Source organism: Fusarium proliferatum (assembly GCF_900067095.1).
Source record: "Fusarium proliferatum ET1 genome assembly, contig: FPRO_scaffold019, whole genome shotgun sequence".
Lineage (NCBI taxonomy): Eukaryota > Fungi > Ascomycota > Sordariomycetes > Hypocreales > Nectriaceae > Fusarium > Fusarium proliferatum.
In genome coordinates, this window is record NW_022194808.1 from 26318 (window position 1) to 53520 (window position 27203).

A 27203-nucleotide genomic window follows, 5' to 3' on the forward strand; every position below is an offset into this window, starting at 1 on the left:
TATTTGAACGTCCCGCATCAATTCTCGTGAGAATCCCGTAAGTCATCCTCGAAAAACACCGTACACGCTTTGTCTTCATTCTACTGTACATACAATGCCTCTGAGGAATCTACAGCAATATAGAGCGGGGTTCTCGTCTCCTTCGACTGTACTGCGTCTCTCCCATATCAACTTGGTGGAGTACAGTGCTTCTTGTCTACATACTGTATCTAGCTTTAAGCGGCCTAATTCAGCCTGGGAATCCAAGAGCCCGGGTCCGCGGAAGAAAGTTCGGAAAAGGGACAAGGCGCGCTGGAGATTTTTCTTTGGCTGAGTGGGACACGTACTTAATGAAACTGGGCGTTGAATGCGGTACGGGAGTATAAGCAAAAGTAATATTAGGAGATAACCGGGCTGGCGATCAATTCAATTCAATCACACATCTGGTGGACAACAGATCAAGCAGTGAACCGTGCAAGCGTGCACGTCCCATAGAACACACCGGTCCACCCTGCTTCAACTCAATCGACAACCCAGATTGAATTGATCGGCACCATGGAGATAAAAGCCAAGTTAGGACGGCCATTTTTGTTGAACAAGTGCTGGGGCCTCACGTGCAAGCAGGGATACTTTAAGATTACAGCCGAAATGGTAAAACCTCTAAGGGGTAGATTTCAACAGAACACAACATGAAGACACCAATTCACATCAATGAACCGAATACGCGCAATGTCTGACAATTTTGGGATGGGATGTTGAATGTGTACGAGGATACAAGCACACAGTGCCAAGCAGCAAGGTGCCTTTTGGCTTTTCGGCGGAGCCAAGCCTAGTGCCTAAGGCAGAAAACGTACTCTGGATTCCGCTTTTCCTGCAACTCTATCTAATTCCCGGCCTTCATCTCTTCAGAGGTGCCCAATTCTTGACTTTCGTTGGTGACTGGAGTCTCTATTTCGCCCTTCAGCGTTTAGGTGCTTACCTCGTCGTACCACTAATAACGCCGCTTTTTCTAAAGGCAGGCAGGTAAGGTGCGCTGGGTGCGAAATTTTCACTCTCACATACCAACTCCTGCTTTAGTGTCCAGTCTGACCCAGCTGTCATGCCTTGGCGGTGTTGCTATCTCGCCTCGTCTTCTCTGAATAATGGTGATCATGGCCAGATGCAATTGAGGCCCTGGCGCGGAAACAAACTATCCGTGAAACATGGCAAAAGTTTCTACCCCACTTCGTCAACATTTTGTCACAAGGGGCCCTAACAGGATTGCTATTGGCTTAAGTTGAGCATCGAGCTTGGTCTTCCCCACCCTGCTGCCCTCCCTTCAGAACCTTTGATACCCTACTGTCACTTTTTGTTTTTCTTTTTTCTGCTTTCCCGTTCGGCGACGCGAAGATCTCCCATAAAACGAAAGGCGATTCTGCTGGCGAGATCATAGTTAAAGTTAACGTGCCCTATAAACTGCTAGGAGCTCTTCAGGTTTTTGATCATCATTTGAGCTTTACATTTTTAGTTTTATAGTTTATGCTCCGTTCTTGGTGGACCCGTAGCTGCGACCGTTCCCTTGTTGTTCAGGATGTCATACGTGACAACCCTTCACCACAAGCTCAACGCAACAGGATCCGAAAGCTATGTGGGCAGAACAGCCTGCGAAAACTCTCCGAAGTTGATCACGGGCAACTTTAACTTGATAGATCTTTCTCTCGTCCTTGATTCCATACATATCTGACTAGAGTATTTTAGATCCGGGCAGCCTCCTTAGGCCGTGCTTGCATGGCTGATGTTCTTATCAATCGATGTGCTCCGCTATCTGGTACGGAAATTCTCGAGACCTTAGATCAAATGGAGCGTCTTCTAGGCTTAATTCGGCACGAGGTGAGAAGTCGGCTTTAGGGAACCGAGGATGCGAAAACATTTCTCGAAATAGATATGGCACAAATTGATGCTGCTGTTATTCAGATTCTATGCCAGTTCTGATAGGAGGCCTTGACGAGTCGAATCGGGCCTACAAGCGCATTACTGTACAAATCTCGAGGATTGTGAGTGAGCTTGATGCTATCATGCTCGTCTGGATCAGCGGACTTTTAGATGGGTGTGATGTATCTTAACGAGCCAAGGAGTGCTACAGTACTATTGTGCCAAGCGAATAGAATCTACTGTGAGCATCAAGCTAGGGACTACGGTCTCAGATATAGATCTAAGGTATATATGCATGCTCTCTAGATCACCCAGCTGTCTACCCCAAGAAATAATACACGCAGACTGACCAGGGATACGGAAGTCTTCGGATATGGCCGGGGCGTAATATAAGCCCCTGTCTGCCTACTCTCTAAGAGAACTCCATCACCGGTACATGAGCTAAACGACAGCTGAGAGCAATTGTTGATCCCACCACAACCGATTACAAGACTCCATACTCTGAAGACAACCAAAGCATCCTATTTCCGTCTTTTACAACCCATACAACCTCGGCATTTATATCCCAGCAGAGTGGCGAGCACCGTGTAAAGGTGCGCCAGTCGATTGATTAAAGTTGACAGGTGGTAGAGCAAGGAGATCCAGGTTCAAAAGTCCAATGTTGTCGTTAGAGATGAGAAAGCTTATCATCAGTGAGATCCTGAACATTTGAGTCTTGGAGATGTCATTTTATTTAAATTTCCATTTTTCAGCAGAGTGCGCCATCTGGAGTGAACCGCTACTTCCCCAGTGACTCTTATGATTCATTATGACAGCCCTGTGATGGAAAGCTTATGACATCTTTACGTTATACTAAGATATTTCAAAGTCCAATACCTCTTAATTAGCCTACTAGTAACGAGGATATAAAAGGCCGCTTCCCCACATCTTTACGGACTTGGGACCCTTGTACGAGTTACTTACAAAATCATCCTGTTCGATGTGTCTACGTACAGTAGGAGTCAGCCAGCGGCAAGGTTAACATCATCTATCTGTAAGCTATCTATGGCAGAGGCCTCCTACATTTCTTGATTCTGAGTCAAAACAAATCTAGTGGATGTATGCCAGTACGATGGCCACATTCTGGAGACCTGCCATGTCCCGCGACGAGCCTAGCAGTAACCAGCTAGCAGGTCTGCGTTTTCAAGAGGATCACCATTTACAGAACTTAATATTAAAGGTCGAGATATCCCGACTACAAACGGAACTTGTCAATTTAGAAACCATTCTTCTGGCACACAAGAAGCGCTGCCGTTCTCCACAAGCCTGCACGCACTCTCTCTAGTGCTATAAAGCTAACCGGACCATCACATGCGGAGCGCTCCGAAAGGTTCCAACATAACGATACAGCGAGGCGGCTAGGGAGATAGGGGAATCGTGAGACCAGCGAATTCTTTTAGGGGCGACTATAGACACAGAACGATTCCCGTGCTCATGCCGGCACTAGCATTCCATGGGAACAAGAACCTTATGCATATATACGTCAAGATAAATAAACACATAAATAACGGTATCATCACTATTCGTCTCCCCGTTCTCACAATTATTCTCCTTATAGTGCTTTACTTGCATGCTGCGCCGGGGGAAGTAGTCTTGAGCTGCGATTGCATACTGAGTCCACAAACGTAGCGCTGGGCCTCTATGGCGAGGTAGTCATGGATGAGCGAGCAGTCGCAATCGGTATGTTGTAAAAGCTTCATCTTGAGCTCCTGGACCTCACGAGTCAGGTTAGCTACGCAGATGGACAGGTCGTAATTGGTTCGTTCCAGCTCTTGCTCCTCTGACTGGACTCTTAGCATATGTTCTCGCTTCTTAGCTCGGAATTTGCCGGACACAATACGATTCCTCTCTTTTGTATGTTGGCTATGGTTCTTGTCTTGTTGGCCCGAGTGCTCACTACCATGGTGGCTGTGGGTACCGCAAGATCTGTTTGAACGGCCAGCACCTCCTTCTCTCGTTGCTGTATTGGCGTTGCTATCTCGAGAGGAATATCGTCTTAAAGATTTGCGAGCTGAATTCTTATTTGAGCAACGCTTCCGCTTTTGACGCTCCTCCCTTTTAGCCGTTAGGGGCGGAGACGGGATGCCTAACTGGTGGGATGTTTGGGAATATGGCGTCTGAAAGACTGAGGGTGTAGCCGTGAAGGTGGCGGCAGGGTACGGATCACTGCAGTGATCCAGGGAGCTGGTTGGGGAGGTAGGCAGGGAATCATCGAACACGAATTTACTCTGCCTGTAAGCGCTCACCAAATTGCCTTCTTCCGCCGACTGAGGGAAGGCTCGCTGGTCCATTGAACACCATTGCTCCCAAAAAGGATTGAGGGAAATGGGTAGTATATTGAAAGCGTCGACACTCAGCTTATTTAATATGGGATCAACTGCCGTAGATCCGCCTTCACCCATCATGTAGTTGCCTGGAAAGTTGATTAGACATAATAGCTCGCAGCAGTGAGATGAGGAGCTACGAGAATCGTACCCTACCTTTTTAATTCTTTGTTTAAGGATTTAGAATGACGATTGACAAGATTTGTTTATAGTAGCTTCTGTTGATTTGGGGACCAATTCCAAGGATGTTGGACGATATTTTGTGCTTGGTTTCGGTGTGGCAGAATGAGCCGCAATTGAGCTGGGCGCGAAATCGTCTGTTCGTTAGCTGATGGAGGAAACAGACGGAGGTATGACGTCACCAGAAGTAAATCTTAGCAGGTTGTCACGTAGTGGAGGGGCCATCACCCCTCTTGATAATGGCCTCACCATTTACGTCATGGGGCTGGCTTACATTGTGCAAAATCTCGCTACCGAAATAACAGTAAATCCGATTGCCCGATTCGGGGATTAAATTAGCAGCGACTACCAAAGGCGGGGATACTATCGCCGTCTCAGCCTGCCTATGCCGCTCCTCGTGACACGCAATTAATGGTGTCGGCGAAGTGATGACGGTGAAGGGGCCGAGGCGGATTCTTATGGAGCGACTTGCAACAGCCTTTTGACCTTGGATTCGACTTTCTCAAACCAGCGGGGCACCATCTTGACTATGAAGTCGTTCGAAGTGACGGTATCAGCGAGGTGACTTCTCCTACAATCCATAACTTCCCATCTCCGTCATGAAAGCCGTCCGGCACCATTGAAATGGGGTCCAGCGCGTCGCAGATGCGTTGGGTAGCCCGCTAATCGCAGCAGGCGCGACATCGCCAGCTGCCTACCGAAATAAGCTATTCAACAATTGCATACTGCGCCAAGGGGAAATAGCCTCGGGCTGCAATGGCTTACTGAGTTCACATGATGGTTCATCCGACTTTTACCGGTAGAATCAGTACCCTTCGAAGTTTTTGTATTTTTGGCTACATTGCAAGTCTGGCAAATGAGTAAGTTTTGCAGTCTTAACGGGAAGACGCCTCGCTTACCGGGTGTATTCTGAGGCGACCCTAGGTGCATGGAGTGAGTGCACCCCTGCGAAGTGCCGCAACAGTCCCTGTGAGCTACGAGTAGGTAGCTTAGATGGGCTATTTCCGCCTCTAGTCGGGATCGCTCAGCATTCAGTGCCGAGTTCTTGGAATATTGCCCCCCATAAGTATCCAGTCGTGCTAGCCGGCTAATGTCGCGCTCCTCGTTGGTCATTATGGGTGCTTGCTCACTCGATATAACTTTCTCTTCGGGCCGGTATACAGATAGATTTGGGTCGATTTTGCTGGTAGCTAATCTCTTAGTTAAACTCGCAGTCGAAGGGAGGGATGCTACAGGTTGCGTACAGGCAGGGCACCAGGGACGTAGAACAATGTAAGAAATCGTTCTTGCGACTACCTCTGATTAGGAATGGGATTCGGACTGGAATTAAGAAATAAAGTCGCTACCAAAACAGGGGCATTATAGTGATCAACGCTTTGCTTCATAGGGCCATCATATAACATGAGTTCGAAAGATGGAATCCATTGGTCCGTATTTCATTATGGAGGAGGGCGAGAAAGAGCGATAGTGAAAGCATGTCATGCTCGTGTCATAGGGACTGGGTAAGGTGTTTCATTACATCAACCTGACATCAATATTGATAGGGTCCCATGTTAGTGCTCTCTGCGTGGTTTTTCCCAGTCCGAACCTGACCCATCAGTCAGCTGAGGTCTTCATCGACTGTGATTGGCTCACAAACAAATCAAGAAAACAAAGGTTACGTTATGGACTCACTGGTTGAGGCCGATAAACTATGTCACTCTGATTTTTCCCGTCAATGGCGTAAAAACGTGCGCAAAAGATCATCCTTTCACCACCATGACATCATTCTTGTTGAGGGAACGGCTGCTGCAATGGGCGGCTTTATCTGAACATGAACCAACGAGTAATTGGTAATTACGCATTGACTTTATCCGTAAGCTTCGTCGAGGTCTGACTAGGAGGCTAGGTTATCGTTTCGGTTAAAAAGCTGGAGGCCGTAGCCTTTCATCTATTTCAATGCCGCACCCGTTGCTAAGAATGTCAAGTATGATTCCAAACGGATCTTTTAATATCTCGGATCCCTCGACCTCATCATTACGCGAATCAAGTCAGGGGACTAATCTCCGACTTTTACTTCCGGCTCCGCACCGTCATCCGGTAAGGACCCATGTTGGGCATCGAATAGCTCCCTTAGAACGAAGAATTCCTATATCTTTAGCTTGTGAGTCGTGTCGGCAACGGAAATCCAAGGTACGCACACTAACCTCGGGATGTAACCCTTCTCTTGACGGTCTGTTAAACGTGGGCTGAATGGTTGGCATACTGTAACGGTGCTCGGCCGATGTGTTCTCAGTGCCGAATAAAGCATACTGATTGTATTTACCGGAGAACACCTGGGGGTATTTATAGAGAGAAGCTAGAAGCGCTTCAAGTATCGCATCCTGCTGCTGTTATCTATCGCGCTATACAGACTCTACCAGAGGCCGAAGTCCACGAGCTTATTCGTCGTATTCGAGCTGGTTCTGATGCTGAGACTGTCGCGCATCAACTCAGCACAGCCGATTTCCTTCTACAAGTTCAACTGGAACCCGAAACCAGATGTCGCTATCAGTTTCTTTACTCACCTTCGATGTCCTCATACTTACAAACTTCAACGAACCCTTTCATACACACCTTGATTCATGAGCGGAATGAGAATGATCACGCTGGCACTGCCAGTGTCCCGCCACTACGGGAATCTGAAGAAAAGTGCAAAGCCCAGTATTTAAGGCCGGTTCACGCAGCTTCTATTGTCGACTCTAGAATGGATGAGATTATTCCTTCCAAGTGGACTTGAATTATGGGAATCGCCATGCGAGGCGTACTTTGAACCATTTCTTCGAGGACGTTCTGGACCTGTAATAGATTAACGCTTGTGCTTTCGTGTTGCGGCTACTGTAATGCTTACATGGCCTAGGTTTTCTAGGCCATCACAGTATCGCTTCCAGGCACCTGGGGCTGTTTTGATTTGATCATGCATCCCCTGAGAGAAGCCTAACCACCCTACAAGCTGCTCTCATCATTAATACTATCGTAAACATGTTCGGTATGGATACACTGGCGTCAGCATATCTAGCCCAGGCAATTGATATTGCTCATGAGTTGGGGTTGTTCGAACCAACAACATACCAAAAGCACAAGAAGTTGCGCCACTCTTATGATCTTACGGCGTGGTCACTGTTTCATTGGCAATGGTATAAAACACTAGCATTACCAATACATTTCTGACACTTCACTAACTGAATGCAGTACGTTGAATCTTCAGTTCCAGACAGGTCCGCTGCTACGAACTCCGCCCCACAGTCCATTACCCGATCCCGACCTCAATCCCGACTGGTATAGTGAAATTTGGCTGAAGTACCCCTCAACTTCGGTATTAGTGCCAATGCAGTACCGTTGTACTTTCAAGGCCAGGGTCGAGTTTAGCCTCATTCTCAACGCGGCCATGCTTCAGGCTTCTACGAATGAAAACGACAATCAAGTAGTTCAAAGTGGGACAGGAAGAATTATTGAGACAATAGAAAAGCTAGAAGCCTGGTATCAGACGTTGCCAGACCCGTTGTTGCCGTCAAATATCGTGTTCCCATCGCAGCTGAAGTTACAGTAAGTATCTCGTCCGCCTTGAAAGAGAGTGGGGGTAGAGGACAGTTGATACACCCCTGCTCTACTGGGAACAAATTAGACTAACATGAACCAAAGCCTCCATTACTGCTATGTCCTCATCCAACTTTACGAAATCTTAGGATCATATGGGAACAACAGCTCACCGCCACTTCTGCTTGATCAAGACAAGCTCCAGAAATCTCTTACCCAATACAGAGCCTACTTTGAGACTATTCTGCGTATCCACTATCTCCGCCATAGCTTCGAATACGGCAATATGATGCTGCCCCAGTTTCTCACCATGCTCGCGTTCCTTGCTCTTAATAAGCTCGATTCCCTCAGGGCAGGAGATTCCTCCGGGCCAAATGAATCTAGTATGGATGTGGGGGATACAGATCCCAGAGCCGCCAAGGCCACACTACTCATTGCGCAGAAAGGCCTCAGCGATCAGGGAAGGGGCTATTATTTGGCGAAAAACGTATTCCAAGACGTCCTCGATCGTATGACGCTGAGCGACTCAAACGTACTGCAAAGTTTCATAACCATTCAGCGGGAAGGGCGGGAAGTGGCTGAAGAGCGCAAGATACATATGGAGAGCCATTGTCCGCCAGCTATCATACATATAGCGAATAATCCGGACCGGCAGCAGCATGGCAATTGGATACGACGGTTCGCGAAGTTGACCGTTGGTGAGGAATCTGCTAGCTCAATTTTAGACATGATATTCGGGTGTAAGGCCCGCTCTTAAACCTACAGTTGGTGCATCAGGGACACTGAACTTGATAGGTACTATACTGTACCTGATCAAAATAAGCCACCGGCCGTAATAAATTATTTTATATTGTACTGTACTATATGCATTTTTTCCACGTGAATTTGTCAACACCTGCAACTGTTTCAACGAGGCAGTAGAAGAGCTGAAACTGCTCGTGCACTGGTCTAGAGGACCCAACTTCTAGTAGCTTACAAGATCGGCGGTGCCACTCTTCGTTTTCGCCATGACTCATCGCCGATTGGTCAACAACTCTCTGCAGAAGCTCATCAGGGCTGCCGAGACATGTGTACTCCACGTCATAGATACCGGTTAAGCCTCGAAGCTTGACATGACCTACTCACCAGTTCTGAAGCCACAAGTCGTCAATAAAATAGGATGCGAGAGATGTAGTATTGTCGAGAGCTTTCGTCTCATCCTTAGCACTATCGTCACACTAACTAGTCCCTTGTCAAAGCGCGTTCTAGCACAACTTCTTGATGTTCATATAAGCAAGGTGATGACTACGCTATGTATGCTGAATTCTGTCTTGGTGGTTCCGGAAAGTCTCGACTCAAACCGGTCTGTCTCCTCCCTTTATCATCCAGGACTAGCTTATCTGTCCAGAAAACAAAGAGACTGCCGAGGTCTGAATGAGCGAGAAAGTCAGTCATCGAAGGCTGGCGAAAGACTGCTTGTGTATAATGCACCTTGCTCTGCATAAGAACATATGGGTTCTGTCTTTCCCAGGCGTGCGCCGATCGGCAGTAGGCGTTGGGCAGCTCGAGAAGCACATACCTCCAGGGCTTCAGTAAGCTTGCATGTACTGGATCCATCACCAGACCAAGTCGTCTCCGAACCGGATGATAGCTGCGAGGCATGTGAGTTTACGATGACGCACTTTCTTCATTGGATGGAGGCACTGAGCATGTTGGGCCGAGTCAAAGAATGCCTCAACTCACCCACTAGTTGGAGATATATCATTGCATCTAAATTATGATCCATGCTGACTCGTATCGGCGCCAAGAATCCTTGAGACATCAAAGTAGGAACTAGTATAGGGCAACATAGATAGTGAGACTCTCGGGAAAGACACTTTGTAATGCCTCTCTGTAAAGTCTCAAACTTTGGTGCTTCATTTTCCCTTCAGAAGGAGGCCGGGAAAGACCGAATGGTAAGTGTATGTCACACATATCCCAATGAGTCCTGGCACCAAGAAGGTCAAGAGTTTGGATGATGGGCTCACAAAATCATAGGGAGGACAAGGCTAGCCCAAAATGCATGCAATGTTTCTTTAACTAATACAACTACGACAACAAAGCCTCGTCGAATGCCTGATGGTTATCTCAGGACCTAAAGGTGATACTAGGTATAAAGTATACCGTAGCTTCGAGTAGCCCTTCGAGTTTCACAGCGACCGTACAGCCATGGCACTCAGAAAAGTCAGCCACAGCATAACACCAGATGTTTTTACTTTCGCGCCTGCCGAAGAAATCCCAGTTGGGGTTTCAGTAGCCATTTCGGGAGGCGTCCAGATAGTTCTCGAAAGATTGCTACTGAGCAAAGTAGCTGGTGTGTTGATTTGAGCGTGCGATGGGGCTCCTGTCGGCCACATTGTCGTAATGCTCTTTAGATCAGCCCCAGGCACCATCGGCACATTGACTGCAGGTGTCACAGTGCTTATCGACTGGCCAAGCGGCGAGGGTGTAGGCTGAGGTGTCGTGTCTGGCAAAAGATAGCAATAATATGGCGACGCGACCTGATTCACCGATGTCAGCTTCATCCAGCGTTTACCTGAGACAGTTTGAGATAGTAGACTGTACATCTGTATTACGGAGTACCAAAGATGCGTCGGCTGAGGGCATATTCGCTGTTGCTTATGATGACCGAGAGGACCACGCTACTCGAATGACAGAAGGTCGCTTGCATTTCTCTATTATTATAAGTTTGGTCTTTTGCCAATGCGGTCATAATTTGGCTGTTGTTTCCCTGTACGAAGGCTAATAGTAGGCCAAACTGGTCGATTATGACTGTTGAGCGAGCTCGTTTGGTTGAAGTAACCAAGCGGCGTTGAATGGCCGCTTGTTATTCTTTAATTATTTACATCGACCGCCCGTCTTATGTCAAATGTCTGGGCACAGCTCAATTATCTGGTAATTCATTATGCTGAAAAGGCTAAAAGCGTGTTTCTCACTTGCGGCTCACATCACCCTTGCCATAGTTCTAATTGCAGTTGGTACGACATTTCTCAATGATAGCAAGAACGAGAAGGAAGGCATCTTCAAAGTTGAGGTACTGGACGGCCCAATCATTAAAATTGTTCTCGGCTGATGTTTCGTTACGTTTAGTTAGGACGAAATCTCCTTCATCGAGGTCTATCCATCCCCACGGAGAATATACCTTCTCAGGCCACAGAAGTTGTTAAAGGGGCCGACGGCGTTGCAAAACAAGCGACTGTTGCTGTCGCTCAAGCCACACATGTCGTTCAAGATATCCAAAGTAAAGTCACTAGTGCAATCGCGGCGGGAGAAACCCTTTTGAATAAGCTTGTTCCAGAGGCCTTAGCCGTTGGGACCACAACCGGATGTGTGGAATACGGCGACGGCCACTCTGACTGTGTGAGCTTCCCGTTGGGGGACGACAAGACCTTTAACATCATCTCCAATTTGTCCAATGAAGCTGGCTCTCTGGTGAACCAACTGCACCGCCTCCCTTCACTAAAAAGCTTATTCATTGCTGGACTCGTTTGCTTCGCTATATCATGCGCTTATGCTGTCGTAAATGCTGTGGTCATGATCTTGCCAATAGCAAGTAATGGATTGCCTTTGAAGAACCTCATATGCATCATTCTAAGTATATGCATGTGTGGCATTTTCACCTGCTTCATGACATTGGTTATTATTATCTGGTTTTCTGGTCGTGGGTTGGCAGAGCTCCCGAAAGCTTCTTTCCATTCCGGTACGGCGTTTTGGGTGTCTATCGTCGCGCTAGTTTCATCTGCTTCTCACTTAGTTTGCGTAGTGCTGGAGAAATTTCTAGGGGCCTAACGAGTCAAGGCTACCTTTTCAATCAGTATGGAGTAGCAACTGACAAGGCCTCATTCTTATTAGGTATATCCTTTGGTGCGTATTAAGCGTTAGTAGGTTGATTTTGGAAGTGCTCGAGTTTAGACTGAAGGTGGCTACTCAAGTGACCTCCGTCTGGATTGTCTGTACGCAATGAATGTCTCTGGTTAGTCAAGTTATTGACGCCGAACCTGCACTTTATTGCAAGTATTGGTAGAAAATGATATGTTCTGAGATAGCTGCCAGACTGCATTAATTGAGGAGAAGTAGGTTTCTGGAAGATTCTTGGAAGGATATGTGTTACCATGTGAATTAATGAGTAAAGCATCATTGGCAGGTTTCATATTACCAGCTTCCTATATTCGTTGATGCAGTAAGCATGTGACGGGGTGTCACATGCAAGGCGTCTTCTAAGATTGCACACGGAAATAGTAAATCTACCAAGTGCCAGAGGTTTAATAGAACACAACCTGAATACAAAAATCTGCGTCAATGAACTGAATACACGTATTGTTCGGCGTATGTTTTGCTAAAGATCAGCCGACTGATATATCTCACTGGACGTACTATATGAAAATTAATCAGTATGCGCCGAATTCAAAGAACGCTTAGTCCAGCTGCTTCGTCGTTGGGTCCAAAGCAATCGAATCGGTTTGGCTATAGGATCGAGCACTGAACCAAGCAATCACTAGTCACTACCTTACACATCTGATACTGACCGCGCCTTTGTATTACCGAGACAGGCGACAATCCCATAAGTATCAAGAAACGGCTTGTTTCCAGACACAAGAACGAAAGGGGCAGTAAACAGCTGCCTTTTTGAACTTACCATTTGCTTTTCGACAGACGAGACAGACCACAACTTATCTCTGTTCCCTTCGAACGACTGACTAGTCCTAAACTCGCTCAGACGCACGGCGGCCTTTTTCTGCCGCAGGAGCCAATATATAGCGTAACCTTCTCGTAGCTAAATCTAGCAAGCTCTACGCACCACCGTCACCAAGGTAGTGTAAGCTAGGGGAACGCGATGGCAACCCTCAATACCACAGAATCTTCATGTACCTTTGGCGATTACTTGCCCTTGGTGGACCCTCAACTGGTAGAACATCCTGGAGCGCTGGTTCAAGAGGCTTTTGGACAATCTGGTTCACCGAAAGAAGATTTTTCCTTCTCCAAAGCATCTCATGCTGAAAAGAAACTTGAAGAACAAAGAATCCAGATACATATCCTCAAATTAGAGGTCCAGCGACGTGAAGAATTATTGCGAGAGAGAGATTCTACAATCGAAACACAGCGTTTCCACATTGGCGACTTATATGGCAATGTATGGCGGTTGGAGAACGAGAAAGGAGAGCTCGAGACCACCGTCACGAGCCTCCGAAACCAGTTCAAAGATTTCGAAAAGAATGATTGGCAATTATACAGCGGTGTGGGGAAAAAGAGGAAATTTATCCACGACGCCAACTAAGTTCAACTGCCCTAAATTCCGTGAGGGGTGAGAGATGGTCATTCTATCGTAGAAGCTGAGGATTGAAATAGCTGTTTCTTGTATACAGGTTTCCTAGCCAAAATTATGTAACTGTGTTCTTCAGGACCTAGTGGAATCGTCCGATCGAATTTGTAACCTAAGTTCTTGATGGACAAAGAAGAAAAAGGACAGAATAAAGGGAAGAAATCACAGTAAAACTTCTCAGAGAACACAACTATCTATACAGGACCTCTTGATCAACCAGCATTTGTTTAAAAGTGAGATATTTGCCGACACGTAACCATCATTGACCTTGCACGCCAGCTTGTAGAACCACAAATACTACAGGTTGTGGATGCCTCCCACCAGCGCAACATAACGTAGTGTAATAGCAGACTGATAATAAACCAATACTTGGTAGTCAGATGAGTTGAGTCATATCCATAGTCCGATATCTGGGCTTTTCTTTGAAGAAGGTTGAAGAACAGCCGATAAGGATGATCTGAAAGACACCTTGAACCTTCTATATGATCAAAGCTTCTCTAAAGAAGTCGGTTTTATTTACATGGACACAGCGACTTTCATGTCTCGATAGTTGGATATTGTTATTGACTTTTCTTCTACGTTCGACCCCTGGTTTTCTGCTCGGGGGATATTCCTCTTTGTCCCAGAACTTCCTGAGAGTATCCAGTGCTAATACTACATCTCTTGCAATAGTAGAGCCCCTCTCCTATCCGGACCGCAGGCAGGTCGTCTGTAGACATTATCTCTATGAGAATGGCACAGAGAAAACATCGTATAGTCACCAGACTTGCTTGGGGCTTCGCCATTTCAGGACGTTGTGGTTGTATCTAGGTTGGAGTCACCACCGTTTGAAGAGGTTGCTGAAATGAAAATTTTGTAATGAAGACACAGAATCCAAGTTTCAGAGACGCAGGCAACAGGTCAACAAAGTGTGTTTGCAAAGTCGATATATAACCACCATCGAAATAATTACGGCCGTCCATTAGAGTCCATATTACAGAAAAGGTCGAAACAATTGTCAAACCATTCCTCAAGAAGCTGGTGAAAATTGTCTCCAATATCGACATTATGAAAAGACTGAAGAAACAGGCCTTCGCACTCGGCGGTTTCTGCCCGCAATGCCTTCCAAAAAGCGTACGCCCTATATTGGCTGGAAGTTGACATAAATACCCACTGGTTGTATAGCCTTGTCACGTTCAGGTTCCCGGAACTATTAATATCTTCTGTGTGAATAGCCGTATTTATCAATGCCTGAAGCGAATACTCATGATAAGGAAGCTAGCTCTTCGCTGCCCGAAAGGAACAATTTCTTTTCAGTAATCTATGGGTTGGTCGATCTATCGAGCCGGTTATCTGCGAGTGCGGCCTCGCTTGTCGACACATATGCGCTTTCTTCTCGCAGCCCTATAGATTTGGCCAACATAACGAGCCTAGTTTTCAGCGCTCGAACGCGATGGTGTGATTTCAGTCCTGGTTGGCCACTCATGGGGAAAGTGTCCTTGGTAGGGCTCAAGCCGCTGTTGGCGTACCTTTGGCCCTCCACCACCGGATTCAGACACCCAAAGCATGGCTTCTTTGAACGTGTCCTGACATGGTGGGTTTGGCGTTATAGTATCGCATGGATCCTTACTCGAGCCATATTGTACATACTGTATATTGTCAACACACTGAAAACCATATATGCTAACACCAATTAGATTCCTTCTTCTACTGTACTTCACGCGATGCGGGGGCGAAGCGCGATCGCTGAAGATGAAATATACTACCATCCTCATTCTCGGAGCAGGTGTTATTGGGTCGACCGTCGTGAACTCTTCTGTACTACTGGGATCGCTCGGGTGGGTCGTAGGCTGCGGTACACTCGCTCGTGTTTATGTAGCTTCCTCTCGTATATCTTCGTGGGGTAAGGCGGAAGCACCACAGCTGTAAGAGGACGAGCAAAAGATTCGTCATCGCACCTCACTTGGCAGTTTATCCATGATGGCTTTGCCGAGGTTCATTTACGTCTTGTTCTTTTACTCTCTTATCATTGTTTGAGGATCGGAACAAAAGAATGATCTGGAATGGGGATCATAAATCAGATTGATGTAACAATACATTATTGAGCACTTGAAGCTTCCTCTTCAACAACATACTCCCGAAGCACAAATTTGTACCCAGAAATTTCTACTCTAGACCTTTGGGCAACGGGCCTCATGTGGCATCACGTCCTTCATCAATAAATCATAGTATTAATGTGGGTGAGAACACACGAACACGGGAAAGGCTCAGGAGGTTTACGGCGACCAAAGTCTCGGAAAGCATTCCTTCAGAACAATCAATAGCCATTCCAAACAAGCCGGATACCTATTTGGAAACACAAACGTAATTATTGATACTCCGTAGCGAGTATTCATAGACTAAGTTACCCATGCTCAAGCATAAATTCGTTTAGTACCTGTAAGAAATATGTTCAACCGTACTCGGCTGTTTCATGTTTAATGGGAAATCGAGGACAACATTAATGAGTGTGTTCAAGCGCAAGAACCGCCCTTAGCGGAACTGATGTTGGCGTCCCGGGTAATGACGATTCATCGGTCTTTTATCACAACACCTTCGTACACCCTCAGCGGCCGTGGTGCGCAAGTACTCCATATGTAGTTCCTGTTATACTAGAGTCTTCACTGATGCTACCTGTTAGAGAGGTACTCTCGTCAGACCTGCCAAAGCGAAAGTAGGTTCTTAATCTTACCCCTCTTTGCCCAGCATTGTCAGATTATGTTTAGAAGCCATCTGGCTGGCCAATAGCCCGAAGGGCTCTAGGGTAAGCAAGCGACTGTTGCATGCCATTTGCGAATTTTCTTTCCATTGATCCTTTTTTGAGTTTGGCAGCGTAGTCTACAATATGTCTATGCTGAGATGATCTCATAAAGGATTGAATCGCTTGCATCGGCTTTGCCACACATAATGAGCGAGGATTGACCTTTTCAACCGCAGTTAACACCATTTGCCAAATCTTGATCTAATTGGATGCTTCTCAAAACGTTTTAGTTTTGGCAAAAAGCTGGCCACATGCTTGCCTGTGAACAAAATTCGTCGAGAAACAGCCATTAGAACGCTCTGGGAACAGGTTCCAGGCCTGGCCTGCGGCCAATACTGTGGTACAGGATCCTCGAAGGTTCGCCCGTCCAATCGACGCGCGCTCAGCGTTGAAAGGCCAAATAGAGTCGTCCGCCTTTCGTGTTCAGCTCTTCGTGATCCACACTTGGATAGAGTATTAATTATGTTCATTACTCGCACGATCAATGCACTATGCTTATCGCAATCAGTAAAGTGCTGCCTGAGGAAGCGGTTCTGTGATCCGGCTCTCATACAGAAGGAAAATCGACGAGATTGAGCATTGGCCTTTTGGCTATGAGAGTGGCGGTGATTGGGGGAGGTCCGTCAGGGCTTGTCACCTTGAAGTACCTAATCCAGGCTTCTGCGAGCATATCCTGCGAGCCTGTCGAAGCAATTCTATTTGAATATCAAACGCAAGTTGGAGGTACATTTGCTGCACGATCATACGAAGACGCCGAGGTGAGTGGCTAGAGCAGTCGAGAGACTATGAACCAAACCACTGATACTCACTGCAGCTCGTGTCCTCCAAACAACTCACCACTTTCTCCGACTTCAGACATTCCGAGCATGGTGACTTTCTCAGCACTGAGCAGTATGTGCAGTATCTTCAAGCTTACTGCACGCATTTCAAATTGTGGCCTCATATGCGACTCAACACACGAGTTTTATCTGTCACCCGAGGAGTCGTGGGAGCCACATCATCACGTACAAAACAAACGAGGCCCGGTTTCCATGTGAATGGAGATGCGATGCGGTCGCTATTTGTTCAGGTTTGCATGTGACACCCAACATCCCCAACATAAAGGGAATGGAAAATGTTCCGTTGGCTTTTCATTCTTCCGGCTTCAAATCAAGAAAGCAGTTCGGGACCGACAAAACCGTCATGGTAGTTGGAAGTGGAGAGACTGGGGCAGATATCGCATATCTAGCGGCAACGTCGCCTACCAAAAGAGTCTTACTCTGCCATAGAGATGGCTTGCATTTCGCTCCAAAGGTATGTACTGTAGCACTCCGTGATGTATCACGTTTCTCAAATGCTCCTCCTTTGTCCTGTCTATTGACAATACGATCAGAGAAATCCGGGTCCCGTGTTGTTTCCAATTCTTGGGAGGAAACCGGACCCTAAAGAGCCAGGCATACCAATTGATGTGAGCCGGGCCAACATGTTCGATACCACATATGTTCACCCACTCTTTCGCAATTCCATGGTGCTATGGCACTACTATCACTGGTACATCAAGTTCATCCTTTGGTTGTCGTCTGGAACCACAGCGGGAATGGACCAGTGGATCGGAAGGATCAGTCCGGAACGCCATCATCCGTCCAAGAGTAACATACCTCTACGACCGTACTCCCACCGCAGTGCTGACCATTCCTCTAGTATTCTTTAACAAATCTATGAAAGTCTGTCCATACATCAGCCTTCCGTACCGTCCAGGTATGCCAGGCCCACGCCTCTGGCTATACGCCCTGCGATCTGCCATCGTGCAAACTCCGGTTCCAGACACCAATGGGAGAAAAGTGGACTTGGCACCATGGCCGAAGGAGATAGGCCGGGATGGGACTGTCCATTTCTTCGATAATCAGCAGCCCGAGTTCAGCCGGTTGAAAGGAGAGAGAATCAAACCAGATATCGTCATTCTCTCTACTGGCTATAAACAAGATTTTCCGTTCCTTGAGCCTTCACGAACAAAACCTACCAGAGCTTACGGAACGGCAAACCAGGCCAATGTCCGCGGTATCTGGCGACGTGATGAGCCAACCGTCGGATTTATTGGATTTGTGAGACCATCACTTGGCGCCATCCCGCCCCTGGCAGAAATGCAGGCTCAGCTTTGGATTCTGAATATATTAGCTCCAGAGAAGATACCCCATCCTCTGCGAGCTACCGATGAAGAACACTACCGCTTAAAGCTTCCTCCAGATTCTCGTATAGAATACGGTGTCGACCATGAAAGCTATGTATATCAGTTGGCTTTGGATATGAACTCAGCAATAGGGCTCTGGGACGTCTTGGCCATTGCGCAGAAAAAACACGTTCGTGATGGGTGGCGTCTGCTTGTTGTCTGGGCTTTTGGCGCACACTTCAACACTAAGTTTCGTCTCCTGGGACCCTGGCAGTGGAGTGGTGCTGCAGACATGCTTACATCGGAGGAGTTCTGGCAAACAATCACGAGAAGGCCGTTGTTCTTCGGTAAGAGCGCCTGCTAGATGACACTGAGTCCAATTCTCGCTAACATAATAGGGCATTTCCTCGTATCGCTTCTCCCGATGATAATTTTCGGCCCACTGAGCTTGGTTGCCTTGCTTTGGGCTACTGTTTTGGGGAGCATAGGCTGCATTCGAGATAGCCAGGAAAGGGAAACATGATATAATGTCAAATGGCGTTAGTCTTGAAGTTATAACTCGAAACCATAGACATCCAAGCTCTAGGTCCAGGATTCAACCAATTTGACTTTACCAACAGTCAGACAAGATACACCGAGTCTGACAATACGTTAATAAGGACTATAGACGAGCGCTATGGCGGTTTAAGTTACAGATATATCATTATTCTTTATATTTCTAAATATAAAAGGTAAAACATAAAAGACCAGAAGGATTGGTACAGATATAATCGATGAATGCCGTTCCAGCTACAGCTGCTATAATGTTCTAATGCTCATGGCAGCCTTTCGAATACCGATACAACAAGTCAAGAGGGGAAAACTCATGTCCGTAGCGCCCTCTCAGGCTGGCTGCCAGTGTTTGTTCGGCATCAGTGAACTGTACCACATGCATCCCTGTTCATATCTCACGAAAGAAGCGACACAGTTTGTCCTTGCCGCATCACCTAAAGAATTATGGCATACCCTCTCGCGATTTTATCATGCATTTAGACGCGAGTCCGAAGAATCTCAAAACCTCTAACTAGTAATCGAGGAATTCCATAAGTGGGCGAGCAACGCACATATGTAAGCAAAGTGGTCCAAAAGACAATTCACTCTTCATGTTAGATATATTTGCATTTCTGTGAGGCGCTTGTTGTATAGTGTCCGCGCTTTGTTGAGTTGCTTTCCATGTTTCTGGATACAATTTTCCTCCAAGGGCACTGTAGCTTTCGGTTCTGGTGCAAATATTTGCCTTTTTCTCCCCCTTCGAAAAGGCCATATCACTCTCCACCAGAGAAGCTCAGAAGAAGGAAAACTGTTAAAATACATTTAAGTTTCAAGCCTCTCCTTCACCCATGCTCAAAAGCCCGCCTATAGTTCGCCTTCTGGATCGTGGCCTGTTCTTGAAACCACGCTTTTACATCGTCCGATTCGAGTTGCCAGCTCTTCCCACATATTCTTGATACAAGCTGTTGACATTTGGTGCTATAGAACTCTTCAGCCACGCATTGAAAGGCTATACGATAGAGGATGAATGCATTTGCTGGGCGCTTGTTCTTGCCACTCTGGGCCACGAGATGCCTTTGCCCCAATGTCCGCTGCACGTGCCGATCTACTCTAAACTGGGCCTCTTCTAATGAACCGTAACTGCTGAGGACAACTGAGATCTCCGTTATATCGTCAGGTTGCTCAACTGCATCTGGCGTATCTGGAAACAACACCCAATCTCTTTCGAACCATCCATCGAAGGAGTGATCAGCCTGAGCTGAGGTCGGGTGCCAGCTATCTTGAAGAATCCCAGGCTGCGATGCAGATGGAAGGGAATGACTGAGCGATGGATTTTGGAAGAAGCCTCCTTCTTCTTGGATAAATTGTGGCAAGGGGCATTCGTTCTTACAATCTGAATCATTGGGAAGGGCTGAATACAGCAGAAGGTCCTGGTCGGCAGCTGGATTCATGGCGGACTCACGGGCTTAAGGATCGCAAAAGCTTGGAGCACGGCGAGTATCTTGTGGAAAGGGTTAGATCCGATCAACAAGGACAATGATGCAAGTTATTGGGGCTGAAAGTCCTAGGCGGTCTTTCACTAGCCATTGGTCTCGAGTAACTAAGAATGCCATCCAGTATCGGTCGATCATATGCATGCGTTTGCGGCTCAAGTAATCTTTTTTTTTTTTTTTTTAGAATCATGGCGTTCTACATTTGGATATTTGCACGTCCTCAAAATGGATATTGGCGGTTCCCGTCCGTACGTCCAACAGACGGCCAGAAACGACAGAGCTTGGCGAGGTCCATTTTGACCCCTATCATCATTTTCACCGATCGTCGCGGACTCGACTCACCGCTTCTGATATCTCGCGATAAGAAAACACCCCTGAGCCGAATGAGAACAAGGTACCAGAGTTTATATTGAACTGTATTGCTTAGTTTTCTCGTCGTCGGTAGACCGTATGGGACGTTCTTCAGATCTTGAGGTGAGTTCACTTCCTGAGAAGTGCTACACTGTCGTGCAAAGGGACTCGGACGGAGAAAGTCGCAGTTCCACGTACATGATTCATTCAAACTTCATTTGTCAGTTGAATCTTTGGAGATCTGCAGTTGATATTGATCGTCTGTGATATTTACATGGCAAAATCTGGGTAATCTAATAATACGGATTGAGAAATTGGTCCTAGCCCCGAAAACCTCTGGACAACCGACGAACTGAATCCTTCTGCCTTACCAATCAGACGTGCCATCGCGAGTCTTCCGCCATCATCACACCTCTCCAATGTCTCTGTCGTCATCGAAAGCCCTTTGCGACGTCGCCGTTAACTTGGGCGAGGCTGAACGACCTCTCGCAATTGCTTGCCATCGCCGGTATCGCGAGTATACCGAGAGCTAACTGGCTGGTCATCGGAAATTGTCCCTGATGAGCCATCCACCACTCGATTGGATCCTCAATCTCTTGCGGCCCTAGCCGCAGATACCTCTCATGCTCACTTCTCGTTGCCGTAGTCTTCGCTGTCCTGCTCTTCACCCACTGCTTGACCATACTGTTCACCCGGGTTCTCTGCGGCACTCTTGGGGATGCCGTAGTATCAACAATTGCCCCTCGCTGCTCATCTACCGACCGGTTGCAGCGGTATCAGCGGTCCAGGTAGTCAGTTAGTCCATCTTTGACGTCCCTCGCCCAGACAAGCTGTTCTTCCAATGCCCGATTCACCTCCAGATAGCTCTTGCCCAGTTATGGATGGAGAATGGTGGATGCGGCAAACAACGGCGACTCTCTAAGAGTGGTATAGTATTCATTGTGTTTCTGCCAGGCGGTGATGATAGGGAGTCTCAGATAGCGTCGGAGATCCTTCTTCATGTCGTCAACTTCCGATGATCTTGCCTGATCCATCATCACATTGTCCCGAACCATGACCTGGTAAGAAGCTTTGCATTGACTTTCGCGGATGGATGTCGATCTCGTAATCCCTAAACCTAGCAGGAATCTGCCGGTTTCGGTCTGGTCGTCTTCGAGCTAGCTCGACCTGCGAGTCGGTATTCTCTTCGGTTGCCTCGTCTGGAACAGCATGGTAGAACAACTTCCGATCCTCAAGATGTTCCAGCAAGTATTTCGTGCCTGTCGCCGCCTCCCAAAGCCGTCCATGCCCATTACCTCCTTCGCTGCCAAGCCCTGCGTTGCCATAGTTTGCAGGTAGAATGGCTCAATAATATGTTTGGTTTCTGCCAAAAGTCTCCAGTCATTCCCCTTTCAACATGTCGGCCTCTAGTAGCCATTTCGCCACCTCTGGATGGACTAAGGACGCCCCGATGTCTCCTTGCTTGAGGAACGCCCGAGAGATCATGAGATAAGTGGAGTTCCATCTCGTGTCGTTGTTCATAACGACTTCTAGCTCTGCTGTAAACTCACTCGCCAGGAGATATCCTTGGGAACTGGTCAGGTAGGTGGGGGTCGAGTTGGCACGCGAGTTGCTGAAAGAATGTATGGTTAAAGAAAGAAAAAGAACATTGGTGTTGGTCAGAAGTCCCAGGCTCAGTTCTCAGATCACCTTGACTCTAGCAAGCGGCGCTGTACTGCAAGAGCCGTCACTTGGACCGTTCACATCCATTGGTTGACGGGTCTGTACCAGCGCCGTGAATGCTCTCGAAGATCCTGTGGAACCTACGTTGGTCAATGGTGCTCAACGTCACATTCACATACTAGAGGGGGTGGTCAGCTGCCGAACTCGTACCAGCAGCGGCGAAGAACTCGGGCTGACCCCCTTCGCGTCGCACAAATGATTGGCCCCGTAAGGAATCAACGGGCTGTCGTTAGTGTCAATCTCAACGAGAAAAATTCCATGGCGCTTGATCCAGCTCTTTCGGCCCTTCGAGCCTTGCCGGGACAAGGACTCGTCTAAAACATATCATTTGTTCCTTCATGCTACTCGCGGAAGATCTGCAACGGTAGGGTGGTCTGGTGAAGCCACCCGCGTCGTCAGCTCGAATTGACTTGCCAGATTTCTCGGTGGGCGGAGAGGAGCAAAGGCGGAGGGTGGAGAAGAAGCATAATGTCGTTGGATTCCATCGGGTTAGGCGTCGATCGGCAAGGAATCGCACGCATCGAGGTAAACAGACTAGCACTAACGCGGCTTGGTGTGGTGGGGCCAGGATCATGAGGGTTAAGAAGCTACCTTCCCTTTAGTCGATCCGAAGTCATTGTCGGGGGTAGCAAACTAACGTAAGGTCTGTATCGTGACTCTGATTGGCCATATCCACTCACTAGACCTGATCCACCAGGTTCCGGGTAAGCTCCAAAGACGCTCGACAGCCTGTTGGTGGCATCGAGAAACGTGGGTTCATGTAGAATTAGGGAAGACGAGCCCATTGCTGGAAATACACGTCGACACAATGTTCGACGAAAGGAAAAGCAGGTATTTCCCGAGACTGTCCAGGGGCTGGGGCTTTAAGAATTTTGTAATACTGGGTATGCGAGAATATTTTTGCGTCAACTTCAGCATTGGGAGTGCCAATTCTATGAGTTTGGTAGCAGAAAGCTCCTGTCGGCAGGTCAGGGTGATCCTCAGTGTTCCTATAAAGTAGAACGTGCTTACCGATGCCCATCTAGCCGCTTGAAACGTCAATGGAGACAAGTGCATGACCCTCAGCGTTGAGTGGTTGAGACGTATTCTTTATGCGGGGTATATTGCGTTTGCGCGGTGAATCTTAGAGTATGCGCTCCCATCTCTTCTTGTCGAGAAAAGTGTAGATGGTGAAGCCACCCTCCTCTATCGTATGCTTCTGATTCGTCTGACGGTTCTGGATTCAGAAGAGCGGACTATGGCAGTAGTTGCTATCTGGAGGAGTCTGTACACTATGGCTCATCCCATAATCGGAAGGTAAGCTGAGATGCTCTGGATGGCTTTGCAATGGTTGCCAATCACGGTAATGGGACGGGGCGAAACGATCAACATTAACAACACTGCCCTGCCCTTGCGAGTAGCGATCATTGGCAAAGCCTCTAGAAACCACTCCTTGTGGGGCCACCAAAGTTGATTTTGGTGAACGCCTGTAGAAGCTCTTATGCCTGGGGAATTGGGTCAGACATGGTGCGGTGAAGCTGGGGGCGACAGCAAGTTGGAGAACGAGGTCTAGGGGAGTATTGGGCATACTACCATGAAGAGCATAGAGAGTACGATTCGAAATATCTGAAATACTTGAAGAAATATTTTAAACAACAAATCTAGCATTGAGGGTTGCCAAATATCTCAAATATGACTCCGGATCTAACTTTATTTTCTATTTGAGGGCAGTGCTGGTGCCAAATAACGATGTTTTGTTACCCAACTCTCCGTCCACTTTCTCCACCTTTGCTGGCTGAAGCGGGCTAGCCATTTGTGGAACCCAATTCACATGACTCGAAGTGGATGTGGACTAAATGTCTCCGCACCTCCGGGCGTAGATTGTTCTTCAAAATAACGCTGACATGAGCCTGTTGCAAGTCCACCAGAGAGAATTGCACTCTCTCAGTATGCCAGGTAGCCATAAAAACACCAGGTACTGCTCAAACTCTTCCCTATAATTGAGATATCTGCACCACATGGCCTACAACACAATCCATCCTCTTGTACTGACATCCTGTCGTAGCGATCTGGCCGACTACCGAGCGTCGCGAAAACTCCAAGACTTTTACTTGTATTATGGTCGCTGGTACGGAAAGAATGGTAATCTACCCAGGGAGAAGTACATATTCCCAATCGACAAAGTTAGTGCAAGTACCCCCATCTTGCCTTCGATAACACTAACCTCGTTCGCGTAAAGGAAGAGCTGGCTCGCCTAGACATTTTGCACAAGTTCTTCTTCGTAGTTCGCAAGAACAATCTGTTCTCGGCTTTGTTGGACGTGGAGCAGCCATTGCGGGTCCTCGACCTCGGCACAGGCACGGGAATCTGGGCCATAGAACTCTCTGAGTGAGTCCATCAAGATGTAGACAACTTGGCCCTCAATCTTACAAACTGCTATAGAAAATATCCCCATATGCACGTACAGGGTCTTGACTTCAATATGATACAGCCTAAGATGTAAGTGCAAACAAGAGATATCAGTTTCGCTGACTCATATCGCGAAGGATTCCACGGACTATGACACCTCCGAAACCATTCGACCTTGAGGGTTCCTGGGAGACCGTTGACCTGGACTGGGACTTCATGCATGTCCGAACACTCTTCGGCAGTATTCAAAACTGGCGAGATCTGTACAAAAACATGCTCGTGTTGGTTGCATCCGCCATTAGTCCCTGCTCGCTAACCTTGCTAACCCCTTAGTAAGGCATCTGAAGCCTGGGTGCGGCTACATGGAGCAAGTTGAAATCGACTGGGCCCCACAGTGTGACGACGATTCTCTTCCGACCGACAGTGCTCTAAGTCAATGGGCCTCAAAACTTCTCGACGCAATGGACCAGTACGGCCGCCCAATGAGAGTAAACCCCGAGGAAACGCGACAGCAACTTGCAGTGGCTGGCTTCGTAGACATCAGTGAAACAGTCATCAGAGCGTGTTACAATCCTTGGCCCGAGGACGCCACGGAGAAAGAGGCAGCGAGATGGTTCAATATGGGGCTCTCTAGCGGTCTCACAGCTCTATCGTGCGCACCTATGGTAAGAATGCTTGGCATGTCCAAAGAAGAGGTGGAAGATCTTTGCAATAGAGTTAACAAAGAGATATGTATGCGGAGCTACCATGCATATTGCAGAATGTAAGCCTTACTATACCTGCGGCAGACGGCCAGTCACTGACAACCGACGAAGATATATTTGGACGGCAAGAAAACCAGGAACCGCCTCTAGAAGCTCTTCAATTTTTTCGAGTTGACACACACACACACTCACACACACACACACACACATATAGACACTAATCTATTACACCCAGTGGGCCAACGCCCAAAGGGCTCTGAAGCTAAAGATACATACATTTCGCTAGTCATCGCCTTGCTCTCGCCGAGCTCACCATTCTCGCCTTGTTTCTTCCAGTCTAGTCATCACTCTTCCTGGTCCTCGCGTTAGCAGTAGCAAGTCGACTTGAAGTCCAGTTCCTCCAAGTGTTCAGTTTCCTATGTTGGGCGGCTGAAAGCAATGCCTCTCGGATTCTCGAGGAATAGCTGTTGTTAAATGAGTTTAGAATCGATACAATACAAAACGATTTATTACGCCCAGCGTCTTATTTTGGCCGATAGGGCCCTAGCCACTAATGCTTGCATACACATACATTGCCTTATTTTTTGTCCTCATCTCCTTAAGCCCACGCCGTACCTTGCATCATTCAGATTGAAATCCATGTATTGGAGCTCATACTGAATCTGGTCCTCGATTGCGCTTTTCTTCCTGCTCCGTTGCCCCCTCTGTTTTCCCGTGATCTAGTAGCGTTGCCACCGGACTAGCTTGAAGACGATTCTGCAAGTGCCTAATGTCCTATCTACGGCGACGGAAATGTTATCCGCATTCACGGCACGGGGTGTTTGGTATAAGGTGAATGGTTATTAAGGGTGATTAGGTATACTTTTACAATCTGGCCTCGATATCGTCTGTCGAGTTGAGCTGTAGCTATCGCAAATCGTATGGCTGCGTAGAACGCTTACATATTTAGCATCCATTTCGCGTCATTTGATAGTTATTTTCCTCCCAGGTAGAAGAAAAGGTATCGCCTCAGTGTCTCAGAGCACTGCAGCATTCCAGATCTGTGCGTCGACCATGTTATGCATTGGAAAAGAGAATGCTCGACTGTTATTCTCGTTTGTCCACATGCGCATTGCTGCGAGGTGGATACTTTGATCCATAAGAGGTACCCCTTCAATCTGGCCATGGATGTCCTAGGATATGCTAGCACGCTGGCTTCTCTTCGTGATGAGCCATCGCAGAACAGCCAAGTGTACTTGCATGGGAGTGCGACATTGACCTTCTTCGAAAACTTCCTGATATTATCGCGCCGGCTTCCACAGGAATCCGAAAATCTGGGACAAGCTTTTCAGTAACGTCTCGATACTTGGAATAGTTATCGAGCAACCGGAACCTTCAACTCCATATATATTACGCATGTTGAAATCAGATACCATAGAAGAGAAGTAGTTAGCGTAGCTGACACCCATATTGGAGTACATAAACTGAGCTGTTCCCAATACGGTCAAGGTCGTCATAGTTACAAATTAAATGGTAGAAGCAACAGAGAGTGTTAAAAGACGACGCTGGGGCGCTGCAATTTATAGAATTTGCGAGCCGGCGACTCAATATCCAGGATGGCGGAGTTTCTTACGAATCGGGCGATTGGGATCACGACGATAGGCCCATGCAGGAACATTAGTGATGAATGCGGCTATGGCTATTATTACTCGAACTGAATTGCATTCGTTTCCCTAAAATCTTGGAAACATTGGCAGATATCTGGTGCGGCTGAGGTGTGGAGG

At 47.4% G+C, this 27203-nt stretch overlaps 10 protein-coding genes across 10 annotated transcripts; 7 read left to right on the forward strand and 3 right to left on the reverse strand.

Annotated features, from left to right (window-relative positions):
• Nucleotides 1–1497: 1497 nt before the first annotated feature.
• On the forward strand, nt 1498–1659 carry FPRO_15985 (uncharacterized protein; the record flags this gene model as incomplete). The annotated part of the gene is made up of 1 exon (XM_031225077.1): nt 1498–1659. One exon carries the CDS (start codon nt 1498–1500, stop codon nt 1657–1659), a length of 162 nt encoding a protein of 53 aa, XP_031090273.1.
• A 1832-nt stretch (nt 1660–3491) lies between these two features.
• Nucleotides 3492–4331, reverse strand: FPRO_15986 (uncharacterized protein; the record flags this gene model as incomplete). The annotated part of the gene is made up of 1 exon (XM_031225078.1): nt 3492–4331. The coding sequence occupies one exon, from the start codon at nt 4329–4331 to the stop codon at nt 3492–3494; it is 840 nt and encodes a 279-aa protein (XP_031090274.1).
• Nucleotides 4332–5144: 813 nt separating this feature from the next.
• FPRO_15987 (uncharacterized protein) lies at nt 5145–5546 on the reverse strand (the record flags this gene model as incomplete). The annotated part of the gene is made up of 1 exon (XM_031225079.1): nt 5145–5546. The coding sequence occupies one exon, from the start codon at nt 5544–5546 to the stop codon at nt 5145–5147; it is 402 nt and encodes a 133-aa protein (XP_031090275.1).
• A 1887-nt stretch (nt 5547–7433) lies between these two features.
• On the forward strand, nt 7434–8745 carry FPRO_15988 (uncharacterized protein; the record flags this gene model as incomplete). The annotated part of the gene is made up of 3 exons (XM_031225081.1): nt 7434–7588; nt 7644–7997; nt 8094–8745. 3 exons carry the CDS (start codon nt 7434–7436, stop codon nt 8743–8745), a joined length of 1161 nt encoding a protein of 386 aa, XP_031090276.1.
• A 4095-nt stretch (nt 8746–12840) lies between these two features.
• Nucleotides 12841–13281, forward strand: FPRO_15989 (uncharacterized protein; the record flags this gene model as incomplete). Its single annotated transcript, XM_031225082.1, has 1 exon — nt 12841–13281. The coding sequence occupies one exon, from the start codon at nt 12841–12843 to the stop codon at nt 13279–13281; it is 441 nt and encodes a 146-aa protein (XP_031090277.1).
• Nucleotides 13282–14552: 1271 nt separating this feature from the next.
• Nucleotides 14553–15234, forward strand: FPRO_15990 (uncharacterized protein; the record flags this gene model as incomplete). Its single annotated transcript, XM_031225083.1, has 2 exons — nt 14553–14956; nt 15003–15234. 2 exons carry the CDS (start codon nt 14553–14555, stop codon nt 15232–15234), a joined length of 636 nt encoding a protein of 211 aa, XP_031090278.1.
• Nucleotides 15235–17567: 2333 nt separating this feature from the next.
• On the forward strand, nt 17568–18615 carry FPRO_15991 (uncharacterized protein; the record flags this gene model as incomplete). The annotated part of the gene is made up of 2 exons (XM_031225084.1): nt 17568–17733; nt 17786–18615. The coding sequence occupies 2 exons, from the start codon at nt 17568–17570 to the stop codon at nt 18613–18615; spliced, it is 996 nt and encodes a 331-aa protein (XP_031090279.1).
• Nucleotides 18616–19624: 1009 nt separating this feature from the next.
• On the reverse strand, nt 19625–20233 carry FPRO_15992 (uncharacterized protein; the record flags this gene model as incomplete). Its single annotated transcript, XM_031225085.1, has 1 exon — nt 19625–20233. One exon carries the CDS (start codon nt 20231–20233, stop codon nt 19625–19627), a length of 609 nt encoding a protein of 202 aa, XP_031090280.1.
• Nucleotides 20234–21978: 1745 nt separating this feature from the next.
• Nucleotides 21979–22092, forward strand: FPRO_15993 (uncharacterized protein; the record flags this gene model as incomplete). Its single annotated transcript, XM_031225086.1, has 1 exon — nt 21979–22092. The coding sequence occupies one exon, from the start codon at nt 21979–21981 to the stop codon at nt 22090–22092; it is 114 nt and encodes a 37-aa protein (XP_031090281.1).
• A 2253-nt stretch (nt 22093–24345) lies between these two features.
• On the forward strand, nt 24346–25615 carry FPRO_15994 (uncharacterized protein; the record flags this gene model as incomplete). Its single annotated transcript, XM_031225087.1, has 6 exons — nt 24346–24510; nt 24567–24715; nt 24770–24826; nt 24874–25017; nt 25074–25499; nt 25552–25615. 6 exons carry the CDS (start codon nt 24346–24348, stop codon nt 25613–25615), a joined length of 1005 nt encoding a protein of 334 aa, XP_031090282.1.
• Nucleotides 25616–27203: the final 1588 nt, after the last annotated feature.